The sequence below is a fragment of the Sarcophilus harrisii genome, chromosome 6 (assembly GCF_902635505.1).
Source record: "Sarcophilus harrisii chromosome 6, mSarHar1.11, whole genome shotgun sequence".
NCBI classification, from domain to species: domain Eukaryota; kingdom Metazoa; phylum Chordata; class Mammalia; order Dasyuromorphia; family Dasyuridae; genus Sarcophilus; species Sarcophilus harrisii.
The window spans coordinates 244,936,979-244,956,891 of NC_045431.1; the positions used below are offsets into that span (position 1 = coordinate 244,936,979).

General features: G+C 50.1%; 1 protein-coding gene across 1 annotated transcript in view; it reads left to right on the forward strand.

Annotated features, from left to right (window-relative positions):
• Nucleotides 1-19,913, forward strand: part of VWCE (von Willebrand factor C and EGF domains) — a 33,007-nt gene that overhangs the window by 10,715 nt on the left and 2,379 nt on the right. The window contains exons 5-18 of the mRNA XM_031941652.1: nt 1,490-1,606; nt 5,056-5,172; nt 6,373-6,501; nt 9,016-9,485; nt 9,562-9,655; nt 10,441-10,523; nt 11,131-11,218; nt 12,050-12,135; nt 12,403-12,520; nt 13,574-13,659; nt 15,001-15,097; nt 17,895-17,977; nt 18,504-18,594; nt 19,284-19,366. Coding sequence (XP_031797512.1) covers nt 1,490-1,606; nt 5,056-5,172; nt 6,373-6,501; nt 9,016-9,485; nt 9,562-9,655; nt 10,441-10,523; nt 11,131-11,218; nt 12,050-12,135; nt 12,403-12,520; nt 13,574-13,659; nt 15,001-15,097; nt 17,895-17,977; nt 18,504-18,594; nt 19,284-19,366 — 1,742 coding nt within the window. The remainder of the gene's footprint in view (nt 1-1,489; nt 1,607-5,055; nt 5,173-6,372; nt 6,502-9,015; nt 9,486-9,561; nt 9,656-10,440; nt 10,524-11,130; nt 11,219-12,049; nt 12,136-12,402; nt 12,521-13,573; nt 13,660-15,000; nt 15,098-17,894; nt 17,978-18,503; nt 18,595-19,283; nt 19,367-19,913) is intronic.

Consider the following 19,913-nt stretch of genomic DNA (forward strand, 5'->3'; position numbering starts at 1 on the left):
GGAGACACAATAGCTGTTTTAAATCATTTAATGGGTTATCCTGTGGAATAAGGTCTAGCCTTGTTTTGCATGGCTCCAGAGAGCAGAAGCCGAAATAATGGGTGAAAAGGACAGGGACATTGATTTCAGTCCAACATCAGAGCGAATCAGAGTTGTCAAAATCCTTCTATGGTAGTGGCGGAAAATCACTGGACTTGGAATCAAAGAGACCCTCTCTCTGTCCTTCACTCTTGGGGAAGTTGTGGACCTCAGTTTCCTTCTTTGTAAAAGGACGGGGTCAGATGAGGTGACCTCCAGGCTCCTTTCCAGCTCAAATGTTCCATGACCAGACTTAGTCCTTCCTTAAAATTCTGTGTCTGTCTGTGGACCAGTTCTCTTGCATCTTGACTTGGTTACATGATTCCTGTAGTTTTATGAGAGCAAGTGTGTGACTTTCCATATGAGTTTGTCCCTGACCTTGTATGAGCTTATTTTATTGGTGGGTGGGTGTTTTCCTTCACCAGCCGGGTGGCTGGCCGTGTGGGCGTAGGAATGTCTGGGGGTTGGTTTCCATGATGTAGTGGAAAGAGCGTTGGCTGGCAGCTAGAGGAACTGCGGTCAGATCCCAGCTGTACCACTTAGTACCTGGTGACCCCGGCAGAGTGACTTCACCTCGTTTTACAGATTAGGAGGTGGGCTTTCTTTAAAATCATAGCTTTCCAGAATCAGAAGGGACCGTGGAGCCTGTAGAATTCAACCTGAGAAGTACCATCTATGACATCCTCAACAAGTGGTCACCCAACCTTTGGAGACCTCTGGTATCAGGGAACCACGGCCTCCCAGGAAGTCTGTTCTTCCTCCATTTTTTTTAAGACCGAGTCTTTCACTTCTCTCCTTGAGCTTCAGTTTATTCATCTGGGAAATGAGGGAATTGAACAAGATGGCCTCTGAGGTGCCTTCCAGCTCTGGAACCGTTATTCTATTACATTTCCCCCAGTTAGGTTCCGTCTAATTTTTGTGGCTTGCTGAGACATTTTGGAATTCTTGGTTCTGTCACGTTCAAGTGTGTATTAAGGATCCCTTCCGGTCTTGTACCATGAATGATTGAAACAGAAATCAAGGGGCATTTATTAAGCACTTACTATGTGCCTGTACTAAATTCTAGTGCTATAAATTCTAAAGGGCAGCCCTTGCCTTCCAGAAGCTTATATTTGAAGGGTACAGTCATCTGCAAATCTGACTGAGCATTTTGTTTATACGTTTATCCGAGTCATTGATGAAAACGGCACCAACACAGGAACAGGGACAGATCCACTAACGGAGGAGACCTTCTCGTACACCTTGGATTTACTCATTCAACCAGGCCAGAGCCCACCTAACTTTTATCTGTTTCTAGAATCCTGCCATCTCTAGATTCTTTGAGCCTGTCTTGGGGTCAGTGTCATTATTCTTACTTGTCAGAAAATTGTCCCAAAGACGCCAAGCTCCAGGTGTTGTTTCTCCTTCCCAGACATTGATGAATGCTTAAGCTCGTCCTGTGAGGGCCTCTGTGTGAACACAGAAGGAGGATTTGTGTGTGAATGTGGGCCAGGGATGCAGCTTTCTGCTGACCGACACAGCTGCCAGGGTAAGTCCCCCCCAAGAAGAGACTTGGCAACTCGGGTGGATCCTATGGAAGCTGTTCCCGTGTCCATCCAGGACACAAGGGCAAAGGCTGAGATGAGAGCGGGAGGGAGGGAGGACGGGGTCCGCTCAAGAGTGAAGGCAGGAGAGAGCCAAGGGGAGCTTGAGAGAAGCATGACCTCTGAGGAGGGAGATGGACCAATTGGAGGGGAAAGGAGCCCACAGCTTTCTAAGCAGCTCTGCTAGTGATAGAAGTTGGGGAGGAAGTCGTGGAATTCCAGGTTTGGAATCAGACTGAGATGTCCTCTTGTTTAACCATCAAGCAATCAATGAAGATTTATTAAACACCTACAGTGTGCCTGGCACTATGCTAATAGCTGGGGATACAAAGAGGCTAAAGACAGTTCCTGACCTCAAGGAGCTTGCAATTTAATGAGAGAGATAAGAGATGGCGATATATAAGATAATTAGGAAGTAATTAATAGTGACTAGAAGGTACAAGAACAGACACAAGATAAATAGGAAATAATTAACAATAATTGATAGTGACTAGAAGATACAAAAACAAATACAAGATAAATAGGAAGAAATTAACAGTGACTAGAAGGTACAAGAACAGATTCAAGATAAATAAGAAGTAATAATAGTTAATAGTAACTAGAAGATACAAGAACAGATACAAGATAAGGAGGTAGTACTTAATAGCAACTGGAAGATACAAGAACAGATACAAAATAAATAAGAAGTACTTAATAGTAACTAGAAGATACAAGAACAGATACAAGATAAATAGGAAGAAATTAATAGTGACTAGAAGGTACAAGAACAGATTCAAGATAAATAAGAAGTAACAATAGTTAATAGTGACTAGAAGGTACAAGAACAGATTCAAGATAAATAAGAAGTAACAATAGTTAATAGTAACTAGAAGATACAAGAACAGATACAAGATAAGGAGGAAGTACTTAATAGCAACTGGAAGATACAAGAACAGATACAAGATAAATAGGAAGAAATTAATAGTGACTAGAAGGTACAAGAACAGAAACAAGATAAATAGGAAATAATTAATAGTAACTAGAAAGTACAAGAACAGATGCAAGATAAATACAAAGTAATTAACAATAATTGATAGTGACTAGAAGATACAAAAACAAATACAAGATAAATAGGAAGAAATTAATAGTGACTAGAAGGTAGAAGAACAGATTCAAGATAAATAAGAAGTAACAATAGTTAATAGTAACTAGAAGATACAAGAACAGATACAAGATAAGGAGGAAGTACTTAATAGCAACTGGAAGACACAAGAACAGATACAAAATAAATAAGAAGTACTTAATAGTAACTAGAAGATACAAAAACAGATACAAGATAAATAGGAAGAAATTAATAGTGACTAGAAGGTACAAGAACAGGTTCAAGATAAATAAGAAGTAATTAATAGTAACTAGAAGGTACAAGATAAATAGAAAGAAATTAATAGTAACTAGAAGGTAACAGATACAAGATAAATAGGAAGGAATTAATAGTGACTAGAAGGTATAAGAACAGATACAAGATAAATACAAAGTAATTAACAATAATTGACAGTAACTAGAAGATACAAAAATAGATACAAGATAAATAGGAAGAAATTAATAATGACTAGGGGGTACAAGAACAGATTCAAGAAAATAAGAAGTAATTAATAGTAACTAGAAGGCACAAGAACAGATAAAAGATGAATAGGAAGTAATTAACAACAATTAATAGTAACTAAAAGGTAACAGATACAAGATAAATAGGAAGTAGTTAACTATAACTAACAGTAACTAGAAGGTACTGGATTAAGCAGGGTTGGGGAAGGCTTCCTGGAGAAGGTGGGATTTTAGTTAAGACTTAAAGGAAGCCAGGGAGGTCAGCAGGCAGAAATGAGGAGGAAGAGGCTTCCTGACATGGGAGATGGAAAGGATGCCCGGAGTCGAGAGATGGACACAGTCAGAGAGGGCTAGCGCCATTGGGTCCAAGTGTACGTGTTGGGAAGTAAGATGTAAGAAGACTGGAAAAGGAGGTGGGAGCAGGTGATGAAGGGCTCTGAATGCCAAAAAAAGCATCTTGTATTTGCTCCTGGAGGCGAGTGAGAGCTGCGTGTGTGTGTGTGTGTGTGTGTGTGTGTGTGTGTCACAGTCAGTCCTGTGTTTAAGGAAAATTACTTTAGTGGCTGCCTGGAGGCTGGATTGGAACGGAGGGAGGCTTGAAGCAGGCAGAGCCACCTGCGGGCTAGCGCAATAATCTAGGTGTGAGGTTATGAGGGTCTGCACCAGAGCTGGGGCAGTGTCAGAGGAGAGTGGGGGGCGTGTTCAAAAGATATTGCAAAGGTGCAATCGACAGACCTTGGCAACAGAGTCGATATTGGGGGGTGGGGAAGAGAGAGGAAAGAGTACAGGATGATTCCCACTTTGTGAACCTGAGGGACTGGGAATATAGTGATGCTCTCCACAGCAGCTGGAGAGGTGGAGGGGGAAAGCTTTAGGGGGAAAGACAGTGAGTTCTTTTTAGACCCACTGAGTTTGGGGTGTCTAATGGGCATGCAGCTCAGAAGGGCTGGAAGGGAGCTGGAGATGCAAAGTTGGAGGCAGGAGAGGGGAATGTGAGAACCATCCGCTCAGGGATGCTCATAGGAGCTGCTGAGGTCTCCAAGTGAGCAGTGTGGAGGGAGAAGGGAAGAAGGCCCAGACAGAGCCCCGAGGGACCCCTCTCGTTAGAGGTGTGAACTGGATCCAGCAAAGGAGACAGAGAAGGGTTATCAGAGACATAGGAGGAAAACCAGGACAGACAGACAGAGAAAGAGAGAGAGAGAGAGAGAGAGAGAGAGAGAGAGAGAGAGAGAGAGAGAGAAAGAGACCCACAGAGAGACAGAAACAGAGATAGAGACAGAGATGGAGGAAGAGAGAGACAGAGAAAGACAGTCAGAGAGAGAGGGAGAGAAGTGTCCTAAAAACCTCAAGAGAAGGGAGGATCAATTGGGAAAGAGTGACCAGTAGTGAACAAGGCTGCAGAGAAGGAGGATGGAGGACAGGCTTTTGAATATGGCAGTTAGGACTTATTGGCCTGAGCTGGAGCGTTGGCTTATCAATAGAAAGGAAGCTCCTTGAGGGCAGGCACTTGTCTGGTTTTTCTTTGCACTCCCCAGTGTGTGGGGGAGAGGGGTAACCAGGAAATGTTTAACTTAGGACAAGAAGAGCTAATGGGTAAGAGGTCAGAGTGGGTGTGGGTGGGGTCTGGGGGGCCTTCTTGGAGCTCTATAAAAACTGGTCTTCCTCACTCGCAGCATGGGCTGGCAGAGGGCAGAAAGGTGCCCCCTTCCGAGATCAGCGCCTTGGACAGAGGCTTGGCTGCCTGCCCTGGTTACGTCTTTTCACATAAGTGACTGGCCTTTGCCTTTGAGTGCCCCATGCCTTTCCCTTTCAGACACAGATGAGTGCTTGGGGGTCCCTTGTCAGCAGAGCTGCAAGAACAGCATCGGCAGCTACAGGTGCTCCTGCCGAATGGGCTTCTACCTGCATGGTAACCGGCACTCCTGCGTAGGTGAGGCTTGACTGGGGAGGGGCCTGCCATGCTCAGAGTGGACCCATGTTTTCAGAAACTTGGGGTTGTACAAATATTCATCTGGGGTGGTTAGCAGGGTCAGAGGAGGGCACCTGGGTGGGCTCCTACCTGGAGGGCAGGAGTGGGGGGCCAGGAAGCCACTGTGTGAATGCAGCCTCAGCCCCTCGGACTTAACTGGTAGCTGTAGAGCCCGGGGATCATGGCATCTGCCTTGCAGGCTAATCATAGAAATCCAGTGAGGCCTGTAAAGTGCTCTGTAAATCTTGGCGCTCCATCAATGTTAGCGGAATCGTTACTGGGACACGTCTTGCCCCAAGTCCCACAGACAGGGGGTGGCAAAACCGGACTTCCAGGTGCTCGTCCGACTCGCTCCGGCTGGTGACCTTGCCCAGAACCCTCTGCTCTCCCACTAGACGCGCCTTCGTGTCGTGAGGAAGAGGCCTTTCCCGGGTCCCCGTTTGGACCCCCCAGACTGCTTTTCGCTTGGGAAGCCACCTGACTGCCCCTTTGGCCCTCAGTTTCCTCCTCTGTCAAATGATGGAATTGGACTTAAAGTCCTCGGAGGCTCTGTCCAGCTCTGGCTCGGCCCAGGCGAAATCCCGGCTGTGCCCAGGGCCGGGAGCAGACCTGGCTGGCAGCTGGGTTCGATGCTTAACACGCCTAGTTTATATTAACTGTTTACTGGCTAACAGTAATGGCGGGCTTTTATATAGCAACACTACGTGCAGACTGCTAAGCCCTTTATAATTATTATCCTATCGATCCTCACAATGATCTGGTGGATGCTATTGTTATCCCCGTTTTACAGATGGGGAGACTGAGGCAAATGGAAGTTAAAGTTAAGTGATTTGCTTAAAGTCATCCAGCTAGTGTCTGAGGCCAGATTTGAACTCACCTGCGGCCCCATCTCTCTGTGCGTTGCACCCTGTGCTTGACCTTAGGGACACAGAGACTAATTCAGGAGCATAGAGATGGGGGCCGCCCCTTAATGTGGCTTGACCATTGGCAGTGAGGGTCCAACCCCCCTCCCCCAGCCACCAGGACCAGGGACTGCAGCCTCTCTAGCCCACATTGGGGCAGGAGGAAGGTCCTTTGGTGGGGGGGGGGCAATGTGGCCCTGTGGGGAAGTGCCCCTGGCTGGGACCTCCATAGATGCGTGTCTGGGGGCCTCTTCTGCAGACGTGAATGAATGCCGCCGACCCCCAGAGAGGCGCATCTGCCATCACTCCTGTCACAACACCGTGGGCAGCTTCCGCTGCGCCTGCCGGGCGGGCTTCCGCCTCAGTGCCGACAGGGCGTCCTGTGAGGGTAAGCGTCCTTTCTCTGCTCCCCTTCCTGCTCAGACCTCTTAGAAGGGGGGCCCCTGAGAGCAGAAATAGGCCCAAGAGGTGGAACTTGTCCCGGACATGGAGGCTTGTCTGCCCTCAGGAAAGATTTTGGAAGCTCAACGAAACCTTCTCCAAGGCCACAAGTCTTTCATTTTTGGGAGGGAGGGTGTTCCTGGAGTCTAGTATTGTGCCTGGTACACAGTAGGTGCTTAATGAATGCTTGTGGGTGGGTTGATTGAACTGGATCCATAAGCATTTATTAAACACCTACTCTGTGCCAATCATCATGCTCAATACTGGATTGCATTTGTCAGATATTTTCTGGAAGTAGGGGTATTTAATAAATGCTTGTGGGTGGGTTGGTTGAACTAGAATCCATAAACATTAATTAAGCACCTACTCTATGCCAATCATCATGCTAAGTACTGGATGACATTTGTCAGATATTTTCTGGAAGTAGGGGTTCTTCAAGTCTGCTCTGTGATTATTTCTTTGAAAATATTGTGATATTTATATTTCAGTACAATAGTTTCCTTTGTGATCCTATTCATTTAAAAATATTCCGAGGACTCCATCAGCTTTTCCCAGATCCAGACCCAGAGGAGTGGGGAATACACAGAAAGGGTGATGAATCCTTGGTCTTGAGGGGTATTGCTCCGATACCCATTGGACTCACTGGTCTCTGAGCCCCTTTAGAACGTTCTACGAGTTAGGAAACTTTGTCTTTTTGAATCCCTCCTTCATTCGTCCTCTCCCTCTTTTCCTCCACCTCTTCCCTGATTTTTCCTTATAAATCTCCAGGTCTGGATTTGAATTCAGGCCCAACCGGACTCTAAGACCAGTGCTCTACCCACTGTGCTACCTAACTGCCCCTTCCCTTCTTATTTCTAAAATATACCTATTAAATGCCTTCTCTTTCCTCCCTTTTCCTTCCATCCCCTTTTCTTTCTTCTTCCCTTTTAGATTTATGTTTTTTGTTATGAACTTGAAGGTTTCCAGGTACAATAAAGAACAAGGGAAAGAATTATTTGTAAAATCCTAACTTTCTTTCATGCAGTATTTTTAAAAAGTATTAAAAAATTTAACTAGGTGGTAACAAAATCCCCCTATTTGTATCTGTTCCTGAACTTTTTGTTTTCTTTCTCTCTTTTTCATATTTTATTACTAGTCTTTTCTTCTAGAGCTTGAAATATAGTAAGAGCTTAAGAGATGCTTATTGACTCTTTTTTTTTTTTTTTTTTTTTTTAAAACAAAGATCATTGCTCTCTTCCGTCCGCTGACTAAACCTCTGGCCATCACTCATTTCTCCAGCTTGTCTTTCTTTGTTCTCATGTGTGGATCTCTTGAGCTCCCCCTTCTTCCTTATGTCTCCCCTCCCTGCTCCTCCCTTCTCTCCCTTCCCCAGCTTGCTCTCTCCCAGAGGGCAATGAGGCATCAGCCTGGTGACCCCTCAGGCAGATGCCCTGAGCTGGGAGAAGGCAGCTGCAGTGGCCAGTGCCCAGAACAAATGCCCGGGTCAAGTGCCCGGGTCACGCTCCCCTTTCTTTCTCCTGTCTGCTTCTTGGTGAGCCGGCTTCGGGAGTCAGGGAGACAGCAGAGAGACTGAGGAGCTCCAGGGGGTTTTGGGCCCCTGGATGGGGATAGAAAGGAAGAATTGGTGGCTTGGTTGGGAAGGGGTTTTGCTTCTTAGGACCACCCTGTGCTGACCTTTTTATTGGGAAAACCTATTAGAGGGTAAGCAGGATAGCAAAGCACGGTCTGTAGTCCGTGCTCTCTGAGGATTGGTTGCAAGAAATGGGAAAAAAGATCATTTTTCAATCAATCAATAAGTATTGGTTGAGCAATATGACAGGCCCATAGCCCATAGGGGGAAGAGACCTTAGAGAAACTTGAGTTAGCCCTTCTCCTATTTTATAAATCAGTAAACTGAGGCACAGATAAGCTGGATCATTTGCCTAAGGTCACACACTAGTAAACGTAAGAGGCAGGGGCTCTGCCTCTGTGCCACCTGGAAGCCTGTTGAGAGGATGGAATAATTCCAATTCTTTTAAATTATTTTTATTTTTAAAACTTATTGAATATTTTCCCCGGTTACCTTCAAAAGAATTTTTTACATTTATTTTTTAAAATTTCCATAAAATTCAAATTGTAAAAGAAAACATAAATTTCCCACCCTAAGGAAAATAAAAACCCTCAAGAAAATTAAGTTAGAAAGGGGGGCGGGGAGAAATAGAGAGACAGAGACAGAGGAGAGAGAATGACAGAGAAAGAGAGAAAGGAGACAAGAGACAGACAGAGACAGACAAGACAGAGATAGAGGGACAGACACAGAGAAAAGAGAGTGTGTGAAGTGGGCGTGAGAGGAACGGGCCCCTCCTGGAGAGCTGAGCAGTGACCTGTTTGCCCACTGGTTGGAGTGGGCGGCCACCAAGGTTCTTTAAGCTGAAACGCTGACCCTGTGAGCCCCATCTGCCCTTGACGCTCTCTCTTTCAGCATTTCCAAAGGCCGTGCTTGCCCCCTCGGCCATCCTCCAGTCCCTCCAGCACCCCCCGAAGATGCTGCTGCTCTTTCCGGAGTCCGGCCTGCCCGCCCTGCCTCCCGGCCACGGCCCTCCATCCCGGGCCCCAGGCCCCCCACCGGTAACCAGGACAACCCCTGCCCCGACGCTGCCCTCGGCGCTGCCCGGCCCCCCCGGCTCTACCCGGTCTCCCGCACCCTTGGCTCCCACGGCGCCCCTGTCCCCCAGCCCCTCCTCTCTGGGAAGAACGCTGAAGCCATCTGTCCTGGCGGGCCTGCTGCCCCCCTCGCTCCTGCATGGCGAGGGAGGGTGGACCCCACCTCCTCCCATTGGCCCCTCGACGTCCCGGCCTTCCCCGGTGACCTCCCCTTGCTGGCACCAAGGAAGCAGCCATGAGCACGGGAGCCGCTGGACCGAGCCCGGCTGCTTGCTCTGTGGGTGCCAGGTGAGTGCCAGGCGGCGGCCCATCCCCTCAGTCCTGGTCCCTGTGGCCTGGGGGTGACGGGTGTCTCCTGTCGTAGGACGGCGCGGTGACCTGTGACCGGCTGCGGTGCAAAGCCTCCTGCTCCCACCCGCTCCCCTCCCCAGATGGCGGCTGCTGTCCTGACTGTTCAGGTGAGGAGCCGCTTGGAGGGCCGCTGCCCCGTGGGGGTCTGGGCCCCCCTCCCCCGGGGCCAAGCCCGCCTTCCCAAGCTGGTCACAGAGTCAGGAAGTAGGGCCTGGCTTCCCTCGGCTGGGGAGCTGGACCAATGGCCTCCACGGCCCCTCCTGCTCTAGATCTACGGCCCATGGTTAGAGCCCAAGCCCACCCCAGAGGCCCTGGGCATCACATGGCCTCCCATTGGACAGACACAACTTGTTCTTGTAGGTGTCGGGCATTATTCTACCCATTTTACAGATGGGGAAATTGAGGCTCACTGAGGTGGTGAGTTCCCAAGATCACATAGTGTTCCTGACTCCGGCTCTCTGGGTGCCGGATCTACCCCAGAGAGCAGGGGATGTGTGTCCGCCCTGAGGCCCCGGCGGGGCTCCCCTCCCTCCAACTCCCTCGGCTTCCCCCTCAGTCCCAGGCGGACGTGGGTCCCCCTTCCCTGCCGGGTGAAGGAGGGCCCCGGGAGCTTCCACCCCACGGCCTCCGAAGGAGGTCCCTCCTGGTGCCAGCACGCCTAGCCCTGGGGGATGTGGCTTAATGAGTTCCACATTGGGTGATGGCTGATTCCTTCCAAGTTCCCGAGCCTGCTTTTGCTTTGGTCCAAGTCTTCGTGGTTGGAGGGGGGTCCCCCCTTCGCTGGGGCCACGGGAGTGGGGAAGAGCTGCCGGGTTGTGAGAGTTCTGGGCCCCCCTTTTCCCCTTTGGGGCCGCCTTCCTCTGAGTTGCCCCACGTCCTCCCTGTCCCCCAGGTTGTTTCTATGATGGGTCACCCAGGGCCGAAGGGGACGTATTCTCCCCCGCCAGCGAGAACTGCACCGTCTGTGTCTGTCTTGTAAGTGTCTCCTTCCAGCCTCCGCCCCCGGGGGGGTTTCCTCGGCTCTCTGGGGAGCCTGAGAGGCACGGAAGCTGAAGGGGGGGCAGGGGCTGGCTCAGGCTTGCCAGAGGGGGGCCATATGGCTCTGGGATGGAGACCGGGGTAGCTGGGTGGGGGGCCCCTGCGGGGTGGGGATGCCCTCGGCAGGCAGGAAGGGGTTACCCAACAAATGTGCCCCATCTGGTGAGGGAAGGAAGGGAAAAGGCCCCTGAGGGAGTCCCAAGGCCACTCTCTCTCCAGGCACAATATTTGCCAATGTAATAACGGAGTCAGCGGGAAACCTGGGGGTTTGGCCATAACCCCGGCTGAGCCTGGTGGGAAGCTCCCCTCCTAGGGAGGGAACCCACTGCTCGGCCTGTACTGGGCAGGGCCTCAGTTGCCAAGATGAAATCCGCAAATAAGTGGAGTTAGGGGCAGCTCAATGGGTGGACGTGCTGGCCTCTGGGCTCCTCGACCTCCTGGAGATCCTCGCTGGGCGGAGGCAGGAGGCTGAGCATGTGGTAGAGAGTCGGGGGCTTGAAGCTCTCCAGCCCGGCCTCAGCCACCCTCGTCCCCTTCCCCACAGGCCGGGAACGTGTCGTGTCTGGCCCCCGAGTGCCCTCCCGGTCCTTGCCTGACCCCTCCTCAGTCTGACTGCTGCCCTTGCGTTCCAGGTAAGTTCTCTGGCTCGCTCGGGCTCCCGGTGCCCTCAGCCAGTCCGGGCCACATGGCAAACAAGAACATTTGGTGGCTCTTTGAAATGGGGCAGTGCTAGGCCGGGGTCGGAGGGGCTGGCCCCAGGTGGAGCGGGCTCTTCCTTCTCCCTCACCCCCCCCCCCCCCAGAGCCCTTTCCCAACGTGCTTTTAACTTGGTTTCCGTTCCATGAGCAAGAAGCAGCCGCTGTGACCTTAGCGGTTTGACGGGCTGTGTTTGCCACTTGGCAGAGGCCCTGATCTCATGAGAGAGGCGGCCCTGGAGTCTGGACTCCTTGAGGGTCTGCGGCCTTGGGCGAGCCCCTTGCTCTGTGGAAGGCCTTTCTGACCTGGGAGATGTGGCTCCTTATGCCCCATGTAACTTCACACAACTCTTTGAGCCTCAGTTTCCTTACCTGTCAAATGGAAATAATTCCCTTTAAGCTACCTCCCTCTCAAGGTGATTGGCAGAAAAGCCTGCAAATCCTGAAGCATCAGACACACGCGAGCTCTTGGCATTCTGGTTGTGACGAAGCTTCTGGGCTGCCCCCTTTCGCGGCTAGCCGGCCAGGGGTCCCCCGTGTTTTCTATCAAGAACTGGCTCCTGCCCATAGTTCATTCCCTGCCAATTTCTGTACCCAAGCTGAAAAACAGAATTCTTTAGGGGGGAAACAGAAGTGGCTCAAGGGCACAGGGATGTTCCCATAAGCTCTGGCTGCCGCTGGCGGTGGGCCATTGCCCTTGCACGGTATCCCATCTTCCCCCTTCCCAAGCTGCTGGCGTGCAGGGGGCTTAACATGGTTCTTTTGCAGCGCGGTGCTATTTCCACGGCCGATTCTACCCGGAGGGGGCTGAGTTCAGCGGGGATGGGGATGAATGCACCACCTGCGTCTGCCAGGTAGGGAGCGGCTGGCCCTGGGTGCCAGGCTTCCCGGCAGCTCTCCTTGGGGGGTGGGGGGGAAGCAGTCAGGAAGCTTTATCCCATCTCTCCCGCCTGCCCCATGACCCCATGCCATTTGGTCTTTGGGGAGGGGCAAAGGATGAGGAGCAGGAGTGGGATGGAGCTTTCAGGGCCTGGCTCTCGGCCCCCCCCCCCCCAGAATAGGCTGCCGGAAGAACTGGGGGAGGCATGTCTGTTACCTGCCTGTCCTTGACTTCCTTTCAGAACGGGGAGGTTCAGTGCACCTTCACGCCTTGTCCAGACCTGGCTTGTCCAAGAGAGGAGTGGCAGCTGGGGCCAGGCCAGTGTTGCTTTACCTGCCGAGAGCCCACCCCTGTGTCAGGTGAAGATGGCCTGATGACCTTTCCTTCCTCCCCTCCCCCCCTCCCCCCCCCCCGCCCCGTCCCCTGGGATGCAGCAGAGAATCCCAAGCTTGGCAGGGACCTTAGAGGCCCTTTGCATGTAAGCTCAGGTTAAAGCAGATCTGGACGGGCTAAAACGCTGGCCCAGATCCCAGAAGACGAAGTTCACTAGGGATAAATGCAAAGTCCTGTGCGAGGGTTCAAGCAGTCAACTTCTCCTGTATAAGATGAAGGGACTGTGGCTGGACTGCAAGCCATTTGAAAAAGACCTGGGGTTTCTAGGGACCCATAAGCTTTGTGGCAAAGATGTGCCATGGATTCTTGTACACATGTTTCTGAGGACTCTGCCAAGTTTTCCCTGATTCTAGAATTTAATTCAGTCTGAGATTCTCTGAGCCCCTGTCCTGACACATGGATTATTGCTACAATAGCCTCAGCAAGTAGTCATCTGGGCTCTGCTGAGAGGCTCCCGGGGATGGGGGACTCACTACCTCCATGGAAGGCTCATTCCATTTTTGGCTAGCTCTGATGAGCACAGTGGATGGAGCATTGGGCCAGGAGTCGGCAAGACCTGACTTTAAAGCCAGCCTTAGACACCTACTAGCCATGTGACTCCAAGTAATCTCTGTTTATCTCAGTTTCCTCATCTGTAAAATGGGAATAGCAGTAATACTTATCAACTTGGGCTGTGGTGAGGATCAAATGAGGCTAAATAATTATAAAGTGCTTAGTTCACTGTCTGGTACTATTTAATGTTAGCTCACAAAGAGTCGCTTAGCTCTGTTTGGCTCAGTTTCCTCTTCTGTAAAATGAGCTGGAGAAGGAAATAAATGGCAAATGGGGAGAGTTGGACGTGACTTACACAAGTGAAGAACAATAGCAAGGTTGGACTGACGTCTCCCTTCCAAATCTGAGCCTCCGTGAAGCCACCTGCAGCCCCGTCCCTTGGCCACGCCCTCTGCCCCCATCCTTCCCTTCCCCTTCGTACTTGTGCCCTAAACCTTGGTATCTCTTGCTTCTTTCCTTGTGGCCAGGCTGCTCTCTCGACGACAATGGAATTGAGTTTCCCATTGGACAGATCTGGTCCCCTGGTGATCCCTGTGAGTTATGCATTTGCCAGGTGAATGACAGCCTGTTCTACCTCACTCAGCTTTACCTGTTCTCCCTGGCCTGAGCCAGAGAGAGAAGACCCCCTGCTCCTGCCCGCCCCCTGACCGCCCCGTGGCCTCCTCCGGAGCCCAGCCCTTACTGCCCAAGGCTGAGCCTCTTCAGCTGCCGGCCAGGGAGCTTTGTATAGCTGCCCCCATTCCTTGGGTGTGCAATAGTTTAGTTCCCAGTTCTCTGTGAAATCAAATCTGGGAAAACAGAGGCTGCCATACACCCGTACCCTCCAGTTGGGAAGAAAAACCATTCAGTGTGAGAGACCTCATGATGTAGTGTAGAAAGTGGGCTGGCCCTCAGGAAGACCGGGCTTCCAGGCTTGCCTTTGACAGCTTTATGATTCTGGGCAAGTGACTTGACTCACAAAGAGTTGCGTATCTCTTTGCCTCAGTTTCCTCTTCTGTAAAATGAGCTGGAGAAGGAAATAAATGGCAAACGGGGAGAGTCGGACATGACTCAGTTTCCTCCCCTGTAAAATGGAGAGGTAGAATTAGATGGTCTCTCTGGTCCCTTTGAGCTGGGATCTGAGAAGAGAGCTGCCATCACTGTGCATGCTTTCCGAGCCATGATTGGGGAGCTGATGCCAGGTTGCCCAAAGCATCGGTAAGCACTTCTCAGCTCCTCTTCCACGCTGGCTCACTACCCTTAGTAAAGCTTCCTTCCTGTTAAAATAATATTCCCATAAGAGGGAGGGAAGAATTGTCCATGTTTAACACATATCGGATTACTTGCCATCTGGGGAGGGGTTGGGGGGAAGAGGGGGAAAATTGAGAACACAAGCTTTTGTAAGAGCTAATGTTGAAAATTATCCATGTAGATATTTTGAAAATAAAAAGCTTTAATTTAAATTAAATTAATTAAATTGAATAATTTAAATTCATTTAATTTAATGAAATTAAAAAAAAAAAGAAAGAAAGAAATCACATTCCCAAATGGAAAAGAGGGCCTTATTGTACTCTGTAGATTTGGGGCGGGTGGGTCCTTCAAGGGAAACCCAAGGGCACCAGCGTTGGAGATGGATCGAGCTGGGCCCCGCTTCTGGTGTAGTCTGGGAATGTAGTAGAGGGAGGTTCTGGGGTGTTGCTTTGTTTGGGGCCGAGGGCTGGTCTCCTTTTCTGATGTGCCCCGGCCTTCCCCGGTGATCTGGCTCACTCTTCTCTGGGGAATCGGAGCTGCCTCCTGCTGCCAGGAGCGGTGCCCTCCTTTTTCCTGAATGGAGCTTAGCAGGGTGGTGGGAGAGAAGCCCGGCCTGGCTTCAGGCGGCACCTCAGAGGTTCTGTCAAGTGCCTCCTTCTTTCAGGCAGATGGCTCTGTGAGCTGTGAGCGGACCGACTGCGTGGAGACGTGTCCTCACCCCATTCGGATTCCAGGACAGTGCTGCCCCGACTGCTCGGCAGGTAAGCAAGAGGGGACTCCTCCTTCCCGAGTTCCCTCCAACGACTTCCGATTGTGGAGGGTTGGGAGCCCAGAGACCTAAACTCAGGGAGTCAGGATTATGGTAGAGCTGCAGAGACCTTAAAGGACATCCGTCCATCTGGACAGATAGTCAGCTGGACAGTAAGCAGCTGCCAAGTGCCTACTGGATACCAGATTATGGTAGAGCTGCAAGGGACCTTAAAGGTCATCCATCCATCTGGGCAGATAGTCAGCTGGACAATGAACAGCTGCTAAGTGCCTACTGGATACCAGATTATAATAGAGCTGCAAGAGACCTTAAAGGCCATCTGTCCTTCCAGGCAGGCAGATAGTCAGCCTGTCAGTAAACAGCTGCTAAGTGCCTACTGGATACCCAGGCACTGTACCAAGTGTTGGTCATTGTCTCATAGAGCTACATCTGCACTTTTCACATGAAGAAACTGAATTCTCAGAAGTGAAGTGCCAAGCTCATACATTTGCGTAGGAGGATTTGGATCCAGATCTTTGTAGGACGCTGTGCTGCCATCTCAGCTCTGCCATTGGCTGGTACACAATATATATAGATTGCAGAGTATTAGATGGTCGTCCTGTAAAGGATGGAGGACAAGGAGGGTGTAGACAAGAATTTTATAGGATGGGTTGCTATCTGCATCCGTGGAGAGAGTGGGTATCTCATGGAAGTGATCAGGGGAGACAACCCTTCTGAAGGAAGCCATTTCCTCGAAGGATACCTTCCAACTAATCTGTGTGTATCTTTGTAATGTTCTTCTCTAAAATATAGTTCTTTGGGAGCAAGTTTCTTGGGGGCTTCTAGAGGCAACCTTCCTTTCAGTTCAGAGTAATAACCCCAAATGCAGCCAGGGATTAAAGTCCAATCCTTTATTGTCTCTTTCCAAGCCTTGTCTCCTTTCCTCCGGCCCGGTTAGCTTTCTGGAGGCCTATCTCTCTCCTTGGTTCTGAGAGGCCTGCCTTATGAATCTCTCCTCAACTGAATCCTGGCCAAAGCTCAGAGCTTCTAGTGGGCTTGTGCCTTAGTGTCTTAGAGTCCTTAAGTGGGCTCCTCCTTATATATGCTCTCTTAAAGGGGTGAATCTTGTGGAACTTTAATAAGTACTAAGTACATTAGTGAATAGAGAACTGTTAAGCACTGTGCTAAATAAAATAATTATTGTCTATCAATTCCACTGACTTAGCACCTTGTAAGAATTCTAACATATCTTGGCTATGTTAGTTATTTCTGTGTTAGTTTCTGAACGGGAGCTCTCTGAGGGCAGGGGCAGTTGTGGCCCTCCCTAGCCCATGACTCAGTGCCCAGCATATGGTAGGCACTTAATAAATGCTTTTTGTTTGATGACAGATTCTTTAAAATAGTTTGTCAAAGACCAATTTTTTTTTATTAAAGCTTTTTATTTTCAAAACATATGCATGGATAATTCTTCAACATTAACCCTTGCAAAACCTTATGTTCCAGTTTTCCCTCCCCTTCCCTCATCCTTCCTCTAGATGGCAAGTAATTCAATATATGGTAGAAATTTATGTTAAATCCAGTATATGTAAACATATTTATACAATTCTCTTGCTGCACAAGAAAAATCAGATCAAAAAGGAAAAAATGAGGAAAGAAATAAAATTCAAGCAAACAACAGAAAGCATAAAATTGCTATATTGTGATCACTCAGTTCCCACAGTTCTCTCTCTGGGTGCAGTTGGCTCTCTTCATCACAAGTTCATTGGAATTAAGACCAGAGTTTTAAAGCAAACTTTAAAGCAGATCCTCCCTGCTTTGGGGCTCATTTCCTCATGGAAAAGTGAAGGGTTTGGCCTATCTGATCTCCAAGGCCCCATCCGGCTGCCATGTTACCAGATGTTAATGCGGTATTCAATTCAACCTGTAATTATCCTTTGTACCAACTAAGTATACTTCTCAACTCGGGATGTAGACAGTACCTTGGAATGGACACAGTGGCTCATCACCCAGTTGGGGAATTGGGACTTGCACATAGTAAGCCATGTAAAATGGCTAAATTTAATAAAATTAAATGAATAAAAACTAAATTAAATAAAGTCCTGTTGTGAAATGTATAAAGCAGATAATAAAACTAGGGGTGATCATGAAGGGGAGAGTGTCTCTAGTGCTGGAGTTCTTGAGGAAAGCTACAGAGAAGAGCCTTGAAGGACCCACTGCCAGGTTTTAGAGAGAAGGAAGGTGCAGGCTGGGTGGGGAGGGGGAAGACAGTGGGCAGAGTACCACGATGTTAGGCCCTGTGAGTAATCTTGTCGTCTCATCAGAGGGACCTTGGACTGGTGGAAAAAAGAGTTATTCTTCTACTATTATTATTCTAGAAGAATAAGTCTTCTGCTTTTAAAGCCCCAGCTTCCCTCCCCTGACTCCACCTGCCCCTCCCCAGAGACCCTTTTCCCTCTGGAACTCCTTATTGCTTTGGATAGACTTTGGATCTAGCTGTGGCCTTGTCGTTTTCCTCCAGAAGGATGGAAGCTCCTTGTGGCCAGGGAGGGTTTCATTGTGTCTATTTCCAGCATCAAGGCCTTTGCAGGCACTTGACAGCCATTTGCGAAATTGATCTGAGAGTAATTGACATGACAGAGTGAAGGAAAGAGACCAGAATAGAATCAAACAGGGAAACAGATCTGGAGGGCGAGTTGGGTGGATGGCGCCCATGTGGGGACAGCCCTGTGGGCCTGGAGCTGTAACGAGGCACACCCGGGAGCATCTGGAAGGTCCCTCTGATCCGGCCTTTTTGTCTCCCTCCTCCCTAGGCTGCACCTACACAGGAAGAATATTCTACAACAACGAGACCTTCCCCTCCGTGCTGGACCCCTGCCTCAGCTGCATCTGTCTGGTATGACAAACCTGGAGGGGCTGACACTCCGGTTTTAGCCGCTGAGCTGGAGGAAGCCCACTCAGGATGGGCTGGCTTTCATGCCGATTCCAGCAGGTGCACGGTGGAGCCTCCCCCCTCTCCTGTGAAGAACGGCCTTGGCTCTGGGGTCCAAGTCAGCTCTGGCTCCCCCCTTTGTAAAAGAGGCAGATTTCCCCCAAGGCACCCTCCCCCGCCCCAGCACATGTGCTGGAACTTAGCCTCTGAGCACTTGCAGAGTGTCAGGAGGCTGGACCCTTCTTACAGAGGGTGACTCTTCCCCCAGTCCGGGTCTCTGAGCAGGATGGGAGCCCCGTTTCTATGTGATCACAGCGGTCCCCATGGCACCAAGGGGCCGTAGGACTCTCTTTTATTCCCCGAGTCATCTTGGGTGTATACTCATGGTCTCAGCTTCCTGGGCTGTAAAATGGGTGGAGGAAAGGGTTCTCTTAAACTGCAGGGTCCCTACAAGCCCCCTCCCCCAGAAAGCCTTTGTGTGTTTCTGTAGCTGGGCTCTGTGGCCTGCTCCCCCGTGGATTGCCTCATTTCCTGTACCTACCCGTTCCATCCCGAGGGAGAATGCTGCCCCGTCTGCCACGGTGAGTGAGCGGCCCACTAGGACCCTCTGTGCTCATTCGTTCATTCAGCAAACGTTCGCTCATTATCAACCGTATGCCAGACATAGTGCGAGATGCTCTGCGGCCCAGCCCCAGGGAGATCCGATTCTCCTGGGAGAAATGGCGTGGGCACCTGGGAACAAATACAGAGCTCTCTCTGTGTGTACGTGCATAGAATATGTCGGCGAGCCGGGTCTGTCTCTTCACCGACCTTATTATCCAGGGGGTTTTCTTGGCCAAGAGACTGGACTGAAGTGTAATTTCCTTCCTCCAGTGGCAGTGGATTAAGTGACTTGTCCAGAGTCACATGGCCAGTAAGAGCCTAAGGTTGCATTTGAGCTCAGGCCTTCCTGACACTTAAGCTGACTCTGGGCCTTTTAAAACACATACAAATTGAACAACGCCATTTCTGGGGAGTCGTTAGAAATTGGGGAGAATATTGAGGAAGTGACATTTGAGAGGAGCTTCCGAGAAAGCTTGCTGTTCTAAGAGGCAGAATAAGCAGCAGTGCATTCTGGGCCTGGAGCGCAAGGCCCAGAGGTGGAAGATGAGCAGGGTCTAGGGGGCGTGAGCGGGTGGGAGTAACGTGCAGGAAGGCTGGATGCAGCCGATGGGGAAGGGATTGAAACTCTCTGTGCAATACCGGTGCTGTTCCTTCTGTCCTTCTGCAGACTGTAACTACGAAGGAAGGAAGGTGGGCAACGGGCAGGTGTTCTTGCTGGAGAATGAGCCCTGCACTCGCTGTACCTGCCAGGTGAATGGTGCCCACCAAGGGGAAGGATACACTGGAGCCGTTCCTGCCCCTGCCCTCCTTTCTCAGACCCCTCTTTACCCCCGTCCCCACCCCAAAGCTGGGCCAACAAAGTCTTGGTCTTCTTTGGCCCCTTCCCCTCTTGTTTCTTTCCTTTGGGGACCCAGGGAGCGATTGATTTAAATGGATCATAGATTTCAGAGCCAGAAGGGACATTAGGGTTCATCTAGACCAGCCCCCTCATTTTACAGATGAGGAAGCTGAGGCCCACAGAGAGAAAACAGCTTGTCCAAGGTCATAAGGTCTGGTGGATCAGTGGTTAGAGCAGTGGATTTGGAATAAAGAAGACCTGAGTTCCAGTGCTGTCTTTGGGAGCCTTGTGGCCAAGTCACTCCCCCACTTTGGGCCTCAGTTTCTTAATCTGTAAAATGAGAGATCTGAGGTCCTTTCCAGCACTAAATCTATGATACTTTGATGCAAGATTTGAACTCAGCTCCTCTGACTGGAAAGCCGGTGTATTTTGCATTAGACTATCCTGCCTTGCTGCTCC